Genomic DNA, 15,343 nt, shown 5'->3' on the forward strand with positions numbered 1-15,343 from the left:
TCTTAGAGAGCCGACAGTCTCCCGTGTGGTCCTGGCGGTCCCAGTTCAGTTTCTTCGTGGAGGAGTCTGGCTTGGCATACCTCGGCTGCCTACCTCAGCATACCTGCTCATTGCCGGCGAATTCTATTGTGACCCTGGCCGGCCTTGAATCAACTGCATCCACCACTTTAAAGGCCAGGGCATGGTCTCAGAGGGCCGACTGTCTTATGTGCGATCCGGGGCAGAGCTTGGCTTTATTCGAAGTTCCTAGCTTTGTTTCCTATCATCTCCTGGACTGTTTTCTGCCATGGAGGATACTTCTGGTTCCTTTCCAGTCAGTTCATATTCAGGGCCTTATTGCGACCAGTAGCAGGTTCTACAGCTGCAACCCTTGGTCGTTTCCCGGCACGGGTTTCTTAAAGTTGGAGCGCTGTTTTCGGATGTGTCTGTGCCCTCCACACTCCCAACAGACCGAGAGGGGTTTCTCTGTCATACTTAGAAGAGGGAGTCGGTCCGGCCTTTAACTCCTTGACCTGCTGTCAGCTGCTTCATGACTAGCATCAGCTGTACTAGCTCTGAGGTCTGAACTGGCTTGGCCTCCACCACCTCTTCCTCTGGCTGCTGCAGCACTCCTAAGTGGTTGTGCTACGGTGATCCTGTCTGACGTTATTAGCAGAAACTCTTACGCATATAGTTATCTCCCCCTAGAGTGATAACTACACGAACGTTTCCGGTGCCAACAAGGAGCGTTTAGGCCACGCCCTTTTTTTGTGCTCATCAGTCGTAGTGATTGACTAGATCAATAACATCAGCCAAGAGAAGGGTTAAACAAGGATCATGAATTTCCAGTTAAGATAGTAATGAATGCTCATATTAAAGAAATGATGATTATAGTTTATTACTCTAATATATGCTTATTATTTAAAGCAATTCAATACCTACCAGGGATCGCTAAACATATTATGGAAATGTTTACTTTTTCATATCCATTTCTATCAATAATATGCGGGCCCCCACAGCCCCATACAGCAATGATATACAGCCAATGATATACAGCCCCCCTGTATATCATTGTTTCCATAAACATAAATATTTCCATAATTTTAGGGAGATGGATATGGAAATTTTGTTTTAGAAATATGGAAATGTTATTGAAATGGAAATAATATGGAAATGTTATTGAAATGGAAGTAATGTGGAATTGGAAATAATATGGAAATGAAGTAGGGAAATGTTATGGAAATGGAATTGATATGGAAATGAATCATGGAAATACTGTACAAGTATTATACAGTCATACCTCGACATTCGAACTTAATGCATTCTGATACTGATTTCGTATGTCACTTATGTCTCAAGACGCTACTTTCTATATACAATTACTAAATACATATTAATTCGTTATCGTACTATGAAAGACCAAATAAAACAGGATATTACGGTAGAAAAATGCTTTTTGTTGTAATTCAGTACCTATGCCAACAAAGGAACAAATACCTTTAAGTTTGATCTCTTACTAAACTTACATTAATTTAGTAATCTTAATTTTTTATTATCTGTTTCTGGTTTGGCGCTTTTTGCTTCCGTTCACTATAAATGTTAGCCAACCTATAAAAAAAAATTTTCAAACTGATTTAAGGAAAGACCGAGCGATGCTGCTCTCGAAAGGGGCATCTTGCATACATGGTCATATAGTGGCCATCTTGCATAGTGGCTATCGAGCACCGGCTCATATGCTCGCATTTCGAAGATAACTCGTATCTCAAGGAAGAAACTTGCTTAAATTCTGCTCGTATCTCGATTATCTTGTATTTTGAGGCACCTGTATGTCGAGGTATGACTTGCATTTCTACTTTTCTAATTCGGTTTGCCTGTAATAAATTTCATCATAGTTAATGGGAAATACGGCACCTATTATTACCATCCTTACTAGAAAAAAGAAAATTTATTAGCTGTATTGTTGTTGATCAGGCAACGGGCATGAAATAAATAACTTTGGAGGCATTCATTCAGTGGGTGATAGAAATGTATTTCATGATTTTAGTGTGGCAAGACTAAAATACTATTCTATGCTCAATTGTTGATCCGTAGAAAGTATTGGAATTATTAAACTAATTTAATTAAATATCTGTTTATCTAGTCACCAGATCCATATTGGTGCCGATACCGATAATAGAATCGGAGCAATTTTAAAATTTGACAATCATTTAAAAATATTGAATAAGTGATTTATTACCCTATGAGTATTTTAGATAGATAGCTCAATCCGTACAATGTAAACAAATTTCACTTTACTAGTTTATTGTATACCAAAAGCTACATGAAGGAAAATTCACAAGAATTGTTTCGACTGCAAGATTTTGCAGCATTTTCTTTAGCATTGATGTTAAAAAGAACTTTCAAGTCAGTAATGTGTTATTTTCTGATAAACCAACACGGTGAGACAAAGACTATACTAATAGGCTACAACTGTTTTAAAACAGGCTGTCTTGCAACATCACCTATTGTTGATCTAATGGATATAAAAGAGGAAGTTGCACTACTTCACAGTTTTTCACTTTTTATGGTCAGTGCTGGTCTGAATTAACCGTAATACACAGGTGATCACTGCATTCAGTAACTGCTACTAAATATGATTATGCCGTGCGGTTTTGCATCACCATCTTGGTTCAGTCTTACAAAATAACGAACAGACTAAGCAATGATAGTAACCTACAATGGTGAAACACTTTAATAATGATCCATCCTATTGCCCCTAGTATGCATGTAGCAGTGCTCAAAAATTGGCCTATGTTCCTGCAGTGGTAGTATATTGTTAATAGCTTACTACTAGCATATATATTGTAACATAGTTTAAAATAATGAAAGATATATCCCCAAGTATTTTTTAACCATAGCAAAAAGCCGTAAGTATTAAATGTACTTCCAATGAATTTTGTTACTCAATTTAAGCTACCAAACTACAATTTATCTTTTATGGATTTTGTTGAGCTGTTATTCTGTCCTATTTTCAGCCATCACAATTGAAAAATGTTGATTACACGGAGAAAAACTGAATATTGATTTTCGATTGAGTAACTGAAATTATCAACTTTATTAATGTAGTTTATTACAGATAACTAAGTTTTTGTGTAGGCTACAATTCATTTTGTGTACTTTTGTACTTGTAGAAGCTATTAGGAAGTTGCCAGGGGGTTTGTAAGCTAGGTATCATCACCGCAGATTGGCTAGTCAAATTTGTCACTGCAAGCATTGCTTCTGTCCATTTCATGCTAAGAAAATGAATTCAGATCACTTGCTTTGCTCAATGTCTTATTTTCAGTTTTGTCAAATTATTCTATGAATGTCAAAATCAATGCATAAAGCATGAAAGCAAGTTATAATTTTCTCTGAATATGATTAAATCCCTCTGCTAAAATCATCATATATTTGTATAAATAGCCATTTCACTTTTATTTCACTACAGTTGTGAGGTAGACTTTACTGCTTCACCAAAGACCAACAAAAAGGGAGTGGATTTTAGACAACCTAATAAGAAGATTTATACGGCATCTCAGAATAATGCGGTTAAGCAGCCTATTTGGAAATCGACCAAAACTATCTCTGATGTAAAAAGCATCAACAAGAGTAATCGGAAAGCTGAAATGAACTCTGTTGGCAAAAAAGCATGCTACAGGTCTGTAGTGGTCTCTGTCATCTACTAGTTAACCACTCTGCCCCATAAGCAAGTAAATTGTAGCCTGCATGTTCAAGACAACACATTACTTACTGCTGTATTTATTGTAATCACAATAGAATCACCAAACCTGGTGAAGCCTGATTGGACTTGCTGAGACATTGTGACTCTGAGTCAGGGCAAGTTTGCGAGCACTAGATCAGGTATGACAATGGTAACATCGGCACAATTTGTAACAGCGATTTCGTGGCTGGAAAAAGTCTTTTAATCCAAGTTTTCCTCTTTCAGAAATGTTGTTGTTATTTTAGCATTCTTAAAAGCAAGCGACCCTACTAGCCATATAATTAATCGACAAATCAGTAAAACAGTTTTGCAACATTTGACACCTTGCCTGTGAAGTGTATTAATTCAACATGAAAACAGCTATTTACTCACCATGCAACAGGACGTTTTCAATCAATTTGAAATGGAATCGATTTCTAAATTTTTAAGACAACTCATCATTTGTACTGTATAGAATGTATAGAATATCAAACATTGTGTTTGATTCACCCCTTTGTATCGTACAGCTTTAGGAAATGTTGATTTGTTTTATTCAATAGTAAACACATGACTGCATCAAAATACTCCCAATTTATTCCAGCTTCCTAGCATGTTTATAAATCTTACCAATTTCTAATTGACCCTCATGAAGATCAAATTACATGCCCATCGTCTGGCCGAAACAGCCATTTTGTGCATGCCTCCCATAGTATTTACCTACAATACTATTAAGATTCATCTTAAATATTCTATTAACTCTGTTTGAACACTGCCATAAAATCACAGTGGTTACCACCAAATTTAATGTTTAGTAAAAATGCATCGCAATATTTGAGTCATCCGTCTTTTTCAGTCAATGGTAAATCTTTTCACCTTGTTAGTTAATACTTCATACTAGAAAATAGTTGATTTGATAAAAATTTTCCCTACATAGATATGACAATTGAACTGTTTCTTGCTCTCTGGAAATGATGTTAGTCGAACCTCAGTATTAAATCTTCATCTATCTTAGTCAATAGAGACCTTTAAAAAGATTACAGTGCACCTATGGGTTGCAAAGTTCCTGTCTTATGGTTTTTTCACCTAATGATGTGGAATACGATATTTTTCTTCCCTTTCATACATCATTTATTCGCAATATGGCATCAACAAAAATTTTTTGCTGAATACGCGGATAAACGAAGACACCAATACGCTTGCTATTAGCTGAAACTCTCACAACTGAACGAGATATGATGCTCGCTCTCTCTCAGTTAAGCATTATTCGTTATAAGTTATAGTGAAAACGAAGCAGGTAATAAAGAGTGAGAGTTAAGATGATGGCACAATTTTAAAGTTTAAAGTGGTAAAATACATGATAAAGCTTAGCTTTAAGGGTGTGTTCAGTAAACTCAATTCATTCAAGTTAAGTTCTAGGTTTTTGTTATGTCTGTCACGAAAGTAAAAGCTCCATACAGTACGCGCTGTACATAGAAATATTATACATTTTATAGTTGATTATAACCACTAAACACATGAAAGTTGCTGTAGGTAACTATAGTTAGTAAGGTTATTATACTATTTTGTTATTCTTTTTTAATATGTACAGTAGATATATAAAATTTTGATGTTTTTTACCTGTGGGAGTTTGCACTGCTACTCCTCTGGTAAAACTACTATGGGTTTCTATACCTCTCTATACGACATTCTTATCTTTCAATGACAACATCGGAACAAATTTATGTCGTATGGCGGGGGTATACTTTATTCAAGCCCAGAAATCTTATTTTATACGAAGAAACATGTTTCAAGCTTCACTAAACTCATCTGATAGCTTTCTAGGATTGTTACAAAAATAATGCTAGCTTCTGAACTTTAGCACAGACTTAGTGATAAAATTTATCAATTAGATTCTTAGTTTTTATTTGACAATTAATGTTAAAATGGCATCCTAACAGGGTGCATATGTTCTAAAAAGTACTATTGAGATGAACATTTATTGCTTTCTGTACTGACTTTATTTGTATCATAGTGAAAACCCAAAGTTTTAAAGCTAATCTGAATACTTGCTCATTTGTTACTGAAGGTCAGTCGTCTGAAGGCCACGATGTTCTTGCTGGATTTACAGTGCTGTCATTGAAGTATATCCGTGATACTTATATCACAACATGGATCATTGAATATTTGCGATAGCTATAGCATTTGGGCTGCTATTTTTATGGTTGTACTTTGCTTAAAGAAAAAACTACACATTAATGATGAAAACAGTGAAGTAAAAATAAATACTGTCAGTTCAAGACCTAAACTATAAAGCCTTAAGATTTTATTGTATTTAATCCTTGAAAGAATTCTCTGAGATGTTTCATAAACAGCTCCCATTTATCTGAGTCGCCTTCATATATATGTCATCCGTGAGAATATCTTTGTCTAAATATACATGTAAATACAGTGAAACATGGATAACTCGCCCTCGTATATATCGAACACATGGTTAACTCGAATGGATTTGCTTGGCCCGTTCCCACGCAATGATAAATGGCTTTATATAACTCGACCTCGGCACCGTTAACTCGAACAGTTTTTTGCCGAATTCACAAACGTGTTTTCCGGTCAATTTATTTCGAAGGAGTTTCCACTAGTCGCGGAGCTGAGACTACTCTGCTTTCTTAATGAAAGCGCTTTTTATACGCGTATAGTGTACATATAATTTCCCCCCGTACCGTATAATGGAACCGAAAAAAAAATCGTCTAAAAATGATTAATAGGGTCGCTAAGACGTTCGCTCAGTTACGGCCAAGCTATAAACGTTAGAAGGTATTAGCGATAAAAATTTAATAAAGATAGACACAGCATGCAAAATACATATTGTAACAGTGATTATATGCGGATACATAAAGATAAAATGTCACAAGTAGGCTCGTGGCTTGGCGTCCGCTACAACAGACATCCGCTTTACGATGGCATCACGCAAGCAAAGAAAAGCGTGGAAACCTTCCGACAAACATAAAGTACTCGAGGAAATTGAAGCAGGACAAAAGCTATCAGCATTATCAAAAAGAGAAAATCTTCCAAAAAGTGCAGTGTCAACATGGATTAAACAAAAAGAAAGAATAAGATCGTTATGTGACCAAAATTCATCAAGGCTAAGAGATCGTTCAACGTCGCACGATGATTTGGATGGTGTATTATTGACTTGGTTTAGACAAGTGCGTAGTGAAGGCGTACCTATCGATGGGCCAATTTTGTTAGAAAAGGCTAACAAGTTTTTAAGGACTATAATAACTGCTTAAAATCTATTTCTACAATAAGTCACACTGTTGATCTTTGTCAAAAAAATACCTTGTCACAGACTACACTCGATAAGTTTTTTAAATGAAACAACTGATCAGATGTAAAGCATGCTTTTTTGCATTGGCCATGAATGTTTACTTATGTCTTACTTACTTACAGTTTTAAAAATTATCAGAAAGAATAGATATTTTTCTATTGGGCTGAGATTTGTTTGCAGTTTTAGGTGATGTGACTGATAAGACGTTTTAAGATTAAAATTGGCAAAATTGATCTCGAGTAAAACACTCAAAAGAAAAAATGTCTTCTGAGCGTTTAACCGCGATTAGGTTTTGCCAATTTTAATCTGAAAAAGTTCTGGCAGTCACATCACCTAAAACAACACACAAATCTCAAGTGTATAAAAATATCTATACTTTCTGATAAATACTTTAAAACTCTACATCAGATGCCCCTTAACTTACAACAAACAACCTATACTTTAGTTTTATATATACATGTAGTTTGTATATGTATCTACTGATAAATACATTCACTTGTGACTGTGCTCTGATAACTTGAACGCTCTGATAACTCAAACACTTTCGCTCGGTCCCGTGAAGTTTGAGTTATCCATGTTTCACTGTAGTTGTTTGCGTGACACCCTGTTGTCATTGTCATTTGCGAGACAATCTTGGACTCCACTACCTTGAGCCAGCAATGAAAAAATCGAATTTTAATCAACTTTTACATTGGTTTTATCTCCTCTAATGTCGATCGACATGTATGTTTTGAAATGACACATTTACAACGCATATCCGACATGTCGCCAATGTGTTCGCTATGTCGTAGATGTATTTTGTCGGTGTGTATAGCCAATCCTTGATTCTATGGTTAGAGCTGGCTGACTTTTCTTTCGGAAACAACTTAGTTAAAACCTATAACAGTTCTTATATCTTTTAAAAAAAGCTTTAGGCTAACCTCTATTTGAACCCCCATGGCTCTGTATTTTGCAGTGTTTATAATTCAAAAAAATTATTTCGAGTATCTACATGTATGTGATGATTTTTTGTGTATAATTATTTCAGGTGGAAATTCGAGGTTCTGCAGTACTTGAAAACTACTCTGCCAACTTTGAAAATGTTGTGATAGCAGTATAGCATACCATAAAACCTTTATTGACTACCACTTGACATTATTTGATTCTCACAAACCCATAATAGAAAGTCATCAGTGAAGTGTTCGCAATTACTACTAATAATGACTTGGTTACATCCAAGAACAATTAATTCTTTCGTTGTTGCTGTTACAGTAGTGGTGCCATGGTTTTAGTGATGGTGTACCTAATTTGTCTAAATGGTTTCAATAAGACATGAAGTTTTCCCATCACATGAAGGTTTTTAAATGGGAAAGCTTCTGACAGTTTATGGGGTTCGATAAGTTTTACATTTTGTTTTTATAAGCTTACATTTCACCAACTGCACTTATCAATCAATCTCTATTATGTCTACATCTTAACAAAGCTAATCTTTTTACTGTAGCATGGATACCTCTGCTAGCAAAAAGGCAAAAGGGAAGAATCAAAAAAGGTAAAATTATCGTTTAAGTCAAACACAATAGTCAGAAGATCGCTCTGATAGTAATATTTGATTTGCTTGTTGGTGTTCTATGGCCACTAGACGCCTGAGATATGAGTGGACTGTCTTAACCGAGACAAGGTGGTTATATTTTTAGTTATCATGCATATATATGTAGAATTTATCCACTAGCTATACTGATATATTCATTTACTTTCTAGATAAAAAATTGATTCTATTGGGGTAGCAAATGAAAGCAGACCATCTTATTGCAAAGTTTGATTTTGTGATAATTTTGAGTTAGGAATTAGGGCTGCTGAGTCTGCATCAAGTTCTTGCATCTTTTTTGCATAGAGTTATGGGGATTTTAAATTATGATAATTTTTTATAGTTATGTAAAATTAAGCTTGTACAGCTAATCGTTTTATCATATAAATAAGTGTGTGTATGGCAACTGGAATGACATATGCTCAACAAATTTTGTACAATAATTGCATTTATAGCAACGGTTTGATGGTCACTAACATAAACAGCCAAAAGGTGCAGTGCATGACTTTGGTGACCAAACAGTCAGATAACTGTCAAAAACATTTCAAGTAGAACAAGTTTTCGGAAATATATCTACAATGTATATACAGTCAAACCTCGACATATGAGCTTGATGCATTTTGGGACTGATGTCGTATGTCAATTTACTCATGTCTCAAGACATTATTGCCTATATAACATGACTAAATACAAATTAATCGGTTACCATACTAAGAAAAAGGCACATGAACCAGGATATCGCGGTGGAAAAATGTGCTTATAACTGTTGTAGTTTAGTAAATATGCTAAAAATAATAAATACCTATTGAGTTGTTAATATCTGCAATAAAATGTGTCATGATCACAGAAACCATGGTTAAGTCGGGATTATAAGATTTAGAGTTATCTGCATTAGCAGAAGCAGAAATTTCTCACTGTTATTTTGCAAAAAAAATTATGATTCTAGCTTAATTACAGCAGATTTTATGGTCAAAAAACTGAATGCACGTTTACCATTAGTGCGAAAACATAGTTCCGAGAAAACTGGCGTTAAAGTTTGAGAAACGAAAACCAATGCACAATTTTTGTTTACATTTCAAAACGTCATAGCAACCAATATCAAGAAGTTGTGATATTCATCTAGATTTCGGTATTTACAGGTAAAAAATTATGCTGAATTTAAAACTCTAAACAGATTTTAGCTAGTTGCCATAGAAATAGCTGTATATTAATAAGAAAATGTATTACTTATTTTTGCAGATATTAAAAACGGCTAGGCAGTATCGCGATATTGGGCACAGCCAAATCATCAACAAAATATTTAGAAAGATAACAACAGGAACATATTGCATACCATCAGTCACTATATATATATATATATATATATATATATATCGATCTTGTAAATTCAAATAATTATTCTTATAATTAAATCTGATAACAGTCTTATAAAATCGAATAATTTTTCTTACAATTAAATATTGTAATAATCTTGTAAGAACCGCTAAGAAAATATCATCATAATTCCTTTTAATTTCACTGCTTTTGACATCAGTTGGAATGCCATAGTATTCATTATAAGTGTCAAAAATGTCAAAGTTATCTTTAAAATCGGCAAAAAAGAAACGATTATATTTATCGGACGCCATTTTTCAGTACTTCCTGTTTAGCATAGCAACGGTTTTAAAAGGGTTTTACCGAGGGTTAAAGACTTCTATTGGCTAAACTGACTTCAGATTCAGGAAGCTCACTCTTTGATTGGTCCAGATGCACGTGTTACGAAAATCGTTACCAATATCATAAATTCAGTTAGTGCAACTTCAAAGTCGGATAACTCAACTTCGTGATTTGCGACTTAACCATGGTTTCTGTGACCGCGACCCAAATGTAACATTACTATGTACATTACTGTAAATTTTTACCTTCAAGACAGACGTAGTGGCTAACAGCGGTCTGAGAGATTTGACAGCGATGCATTCAGTACACTAAACCTTTGTGACGCTACGTAATAGAAATTTTGAATTTAACTTTAATGAATTTAGCTTACTAAATACACAGTTAAAGCTATGTTTAAATCTTTTGCGAAACTTTAATTTTGTCGTCCTAATTTGTATCTTTTTCCGGTTTGGAACTTTGGCCTTGCGGTCACCATAACCTTTAGCTGACTTTTTAAACCTTTTTTCAAACTGGTTCGAAGAGAAAGACTGAGCAATGCTGTTCTCGAAAGCGTCTCCTGCACACTTGGCCATATAGTGGCTATTGAGAACCGGCTCGTATCTTAACCCTTTCGTGGGCAGTGCGACTTTTTTGTCGCTTTGCGATACGGCTGCTAATGGGCAGTGAGACGTTTTTGTCGTTTCGGTAACGTATTTTATTATTGCCGTTTCTGGTTAGCTAAATGCCGTTTTTTGTTTACTTTTTTTACCAATAGCAAGCTACGATATAGTAGTTTCAGTTAGCCTCAAAAATTGACTTCAAGGTTGAAAAAAATTAGAAAATTGTTCTAAATAATTTATCAACTTTTATTTTTCTTGCTTCGGTTTTAGCTTTTATTTACCGAATTTTTTGAGAGTTTGACTTTAGTTTACCGTCATGGCGACTTCTAAAAGAACCTCCCGAGATTATTCTCATAAAGCAAGTACTAGTACCGAAATTACTAAGAGATTCAGAGATGACAGTGACTTTTTAGATTTAGTAGCAAGAGATGACAGTGAATCAGGTTTGAATTGTGATTGTAATGACTTTACATCTAGAAGTGACAGTGATGAAAAGGCTGGTAGCAGTAATGATGAGGATGTGAGTAGGAGTGATGCCAGTGCCTGGAAGAATATAACCAACATAAACAGAGATAAATCTCCTACAATTCAGCAGTTTATAGCAGTGACAGGCCCAGTATTTACTCCAGTAGATGCTTAACCAGTAGAATATTTTGAAAAGTTTTTTGAGCCTGTCAATCCAGGAAGTACATTTTTGTGGGAGCTCTTTGTTACACGAATAAGTACATGGTGCAAAGACTGTGATGTGGGCCTTTGTAAAAGAGAATGCTTTCGAAAATATCATTCGTAAATAGACAATTATTATGAAAAGCATATATTTTATGTTATACATTTTTATTTGTTTATAATATATATATATATGCCTATGGACATATACATGTATACATATGCACCTTTAAACATAGAGATATGCACATAATAACACACAGAAAAGTGTATGAACCTTTTGGAAAAAATTGATTTTTTAGAAAATTAATTCGCCCATGGGAGTCTGATTTAGTTTTGAAAATTCACCCACGAAAGGGTTAAAGAAGAAACCTCAGAATGCCGCTTGTATCTCGATTTTTATGCATGTTGGGCCACTCTTATGTTGTGGTATGACTGTATTTTTTTACCAATATTTTGATTCATAGCTCGTTCAATCAAAGAGCTCTTTCACAGCCTTGTTCGCAGCCTTCACAGATGTTTGGTTTTTCAAGTTGACTTTTGGCATCGTTTAATATTTTTTCACGCGTCAAATTACTAACACATTAAACTGTAAACTGGTTTACAACATGTACAATCCAAAGCAAAATTGATATTGGGAAGCTGGACCTCATCATCATTACAAACATAGCTTTTTATTAGTAAATAATGTCTCAAACAAATAGAAATTTAAGGTGATTACATAGAGCATTAAAGCAAATGCATTACCTAAAACGATGTAAAATTCTAAATGTAAAAAATAACATATTAGGTGTAAGAAGCGACACCAAAGCCATAATCAACCAAAAAGGGTTTTTGTCGCTATTGCCTTGGCAATACAAGAGATAACAGTGCATGGTTTGAAGTCTCATAGAGATACTAGTTAGTCTAACTTAAATTATGTAGACTAGAGATTTTTTAAAGGTTTTTGGTTTTTTATCTTTTATAAAATTTCAACATTGATGTCATCTAGCTTGTTTACTTCTCATTCCGCCACTTTAATTTTCTCACGATAGCTATGAGATGACTTAATAGATTTATGTATGGAAGTGATCCAGAAACGGTTGGTCATGGATTTCTAAAATTGCTTACTTTAATTTTAAGAAGCGCATGGTAGTTTCCATTTTTATGATTATTACTTGCATAAGTTTTCTTCGAATCCACGATTTTAAAATTACAGTAGGAAGGTAGGAAACACTGTTAAATACTAGTCAAGCACTGTGGAACAAAACTATGTGCAAAAAAACTGCATAGGCCCTACACATGTACCTATTTACAGAATTTCGTTTACCTGGCTTCTGTTTTTAATAAAAAGTTTTACAAGTTCTAAATATACTAAAACTTTTTATTTTAATTTGTGGAAGAGATTATGTAAAATTTCCACGAGTTAGTAGAAGAAAAAATATTTTCATATAACTCAAATATATTACCACTACATTATATCTATTTGCTTAGATATCAGAATAGACTACCGTAAGTCCTCATGCTCAAGCGCGCAGCTTGTCGTTGGGCGCGGCTTCTGGTTCAAGGTCATAGACCGCGGCTAACGGCCATTATTTTAAAACTTGCGTGGGGGCTCAGGGCGGTTTCTCGATAAATGCGGTCTCTGCTCAGCTCTCGCTCTATAACCATAGAATCGCATTCATGATACACTCTTATGTACGTGTGGGGACCTACTCGTTTATTTTCAAGGTCACGTTTATGGAATACTTTAGACTAAAGAAGAATTTATCGGTCTAAATCGAGTTGAATTCGTGACACACGAGTGAAAGACAAGTGGTTGGGAGCGTGTTAATACCTGCTGACATCGAAGCAGAAACTATGGACCAAACTGAGTGCAACACTCACCACATCAAACAAATTGCAGCAAGCCACAGGCGTTCAGATATTTCACATCGTTAGCAGCAGCAAGACTGAACTCATTAACTTGATACAACCATGTCCACTAGTGCTAAACCTTCACGAAAAACCTACAGTGTAGCCTATAAGCTCTCTAACAGCGCAATGAAAATCTAGCTAAGACATGGCAAGTAAGTTCTTGATGCAAGGGTTCAGGAATTTTAATTCGAAGTTGGAAGTGAAAGAAAATTCTTTTCAAGCCTGGCTTTTATGGCCTGTTTTCTTATTCAAGAGGACGGGGTATAGCAAAACCCGTCTCAACACTCTCGCTCCCGAAGAAATCAAGAACGATAAAACCTCAGTCATTAACCGCGGTCTGTGGGCATATGCGGCTTGTTAGTAAGGGCGGCTCGATACCACAGACGACTTGTTGAATGGTTATATTTTCTTTCGTGAGTCATCTGTTTGTGAGCACAAGCCGCGCGGTTTGAGCATGAGGACTTACAGTATTGCTAACCCGGCCTAATATTCAATGTTTGGCATCTCCATTATTATGAGCACAACATCGCAGATCAATATCTATATAGGCCTATATGTATAAAGTTTCATACATTTTAGACAGCTTCAACATTGAAGTCCATATGATACAACTCTTAGCTTTCTTGCATTGATCTTTCAAAATTGGCTAGTTCGTTTTTAATATACCGTCAGTGTACTTTAAAATATTTACTTTTGAATTTTACCGTGGAGCGATTTTGGCGATGTTTGTCTAGCAAAGGAATAACAAGCAGAAACGGTGAACTGGTGATAGAAAGGGGCAAAGACTGTAAAGGCGATTGCGCAGAGGAGGAATGGAGTCTTACCCAGGAATGTAATAAAGGTAAGCCACGATTTATTCTCTAAACTATTACTTAGTGGGTTTTCGAATCCTCAAATCATTGCGAATCGAAACTTTTTGTACGCACATGATATTATATTTTTCAGTGGCAGATAAATTTAAATGCTAAGCATTGCTTTAGCTGTCCTGAATCTGTAAATACATATTGAAAAGTTAAAAATTGATAGACAATGTTTTGAGACACCTGAATAGTACAGCAAGCTTCGTTTAAGGTTTTTGTCTATTTATAGTTTATGTACAGTATATATGCTTATTCATATCAATGTTTGTGGGTGTAGTTGAGACATCTTGACATTGTTCTTCTAATGATCGTTTTGCTTTGCCATATGAATGGGATTAGCTGGATTGGTATCTACAATCGCCTGTGTTTGATATTGCAACTCTTGTTTTACTCGTAGGAGTATGGATTCAGTGTGGTGAGCCTGACTGTGGGAAATGGCGGCACCTTGTCAACATGCATGACCCTTCACAGTTCATTAATATAAAATGGAAATGTTCTGATAGTGAGGGTAAGAGGTTTAAGATAATGCTGCTAATGAAACCAATTATACAATGTAGATATAAATGCTGTTGCATTTTTTAATCAAACTATTAAATCAATAATTTTAGTAATAACATAGATATATAAACCTAGATTGGCCAATAGGAAAAAAGCCTGTCAGACTTAAGTACATGTAGTATGTTACGTCATTGAATTGTACCTAATGCTTGACTACCATGTTGTTAACAATGGAGCTAGTGAGGAGACGGTGACAAAATTACATTTATTTTCACATAAAAACTTTCTTGGATACATAATCCAGTAACCTAAAGCAATTCTGTGATAATATCTGATAACCACCATAAATTAAAACTATAAAAGTTATGGAATGTTGCACACAAATCATGAGCCATCAGGGCTTTATTTGCCCCCTCTCTTATCCCACTTCTCTCTTTTCCCCTTCTCCCAAGAAGAAGTGGGAAGGGAGAAGAGAGAAGGGGGAAAGCAGGTTATGCCCAATTTTATCTCGCCAGTTATGCCTCTGATAAACTATTTGCTTTGGAAAAGTTCGTTTAGAATAGCAGTCAATATGCAGCATATAAAGAAAACTATGATAGC

General features: G+C 35.1%; 1 protein-coding gene across 1 annotated transcript in view; it reads left to right on the top strand.

Moving 5' to 3' along the window:
* LOC137407939 (zinc finger CW-type PWWP domain protein 1-like) overlaps positions 1-15,343 on the top strand; it is a 40,013-nt gene that overhangs the window by 14,266 nt on the left and 10,404 nt on the right. Inside the window, exons 4-7 of the mRNA XM_068094326.1 lie at positions 3,446-3,655; positions 8,485-8,532; positions 14,120-14,226; positions 14,643-14,753. Of these exons, the coding sequence (XP_067950427.1) occupies positions 3,446-3,655; positions 8,485-8,532; positions 14,120-14,226; positions 14,643-14,753 (476 nt within the window). The remainder of the gene's footprint in view (positions 1-3,445; positions 3,656-8,484; positions 8,533-14,119; positions 14,227-14,642; positions 14,754-15,343) is intronic.

This window comes from Watersipora subatra, chromosome 11, assembly GCF_963576615.1.
Source record: "Watersipora subatra chromosome 11, tzWatSuba1.1, whole genome shotgun sequence".
Classification (NCBI taxonomy): domain Eukaryota; kingdom Metazoa; phylum Bryozoa; class Gymnolaemata; order Cheilostomatida; family Watersiporidae; genus Watersipora; species Watersipora subatra.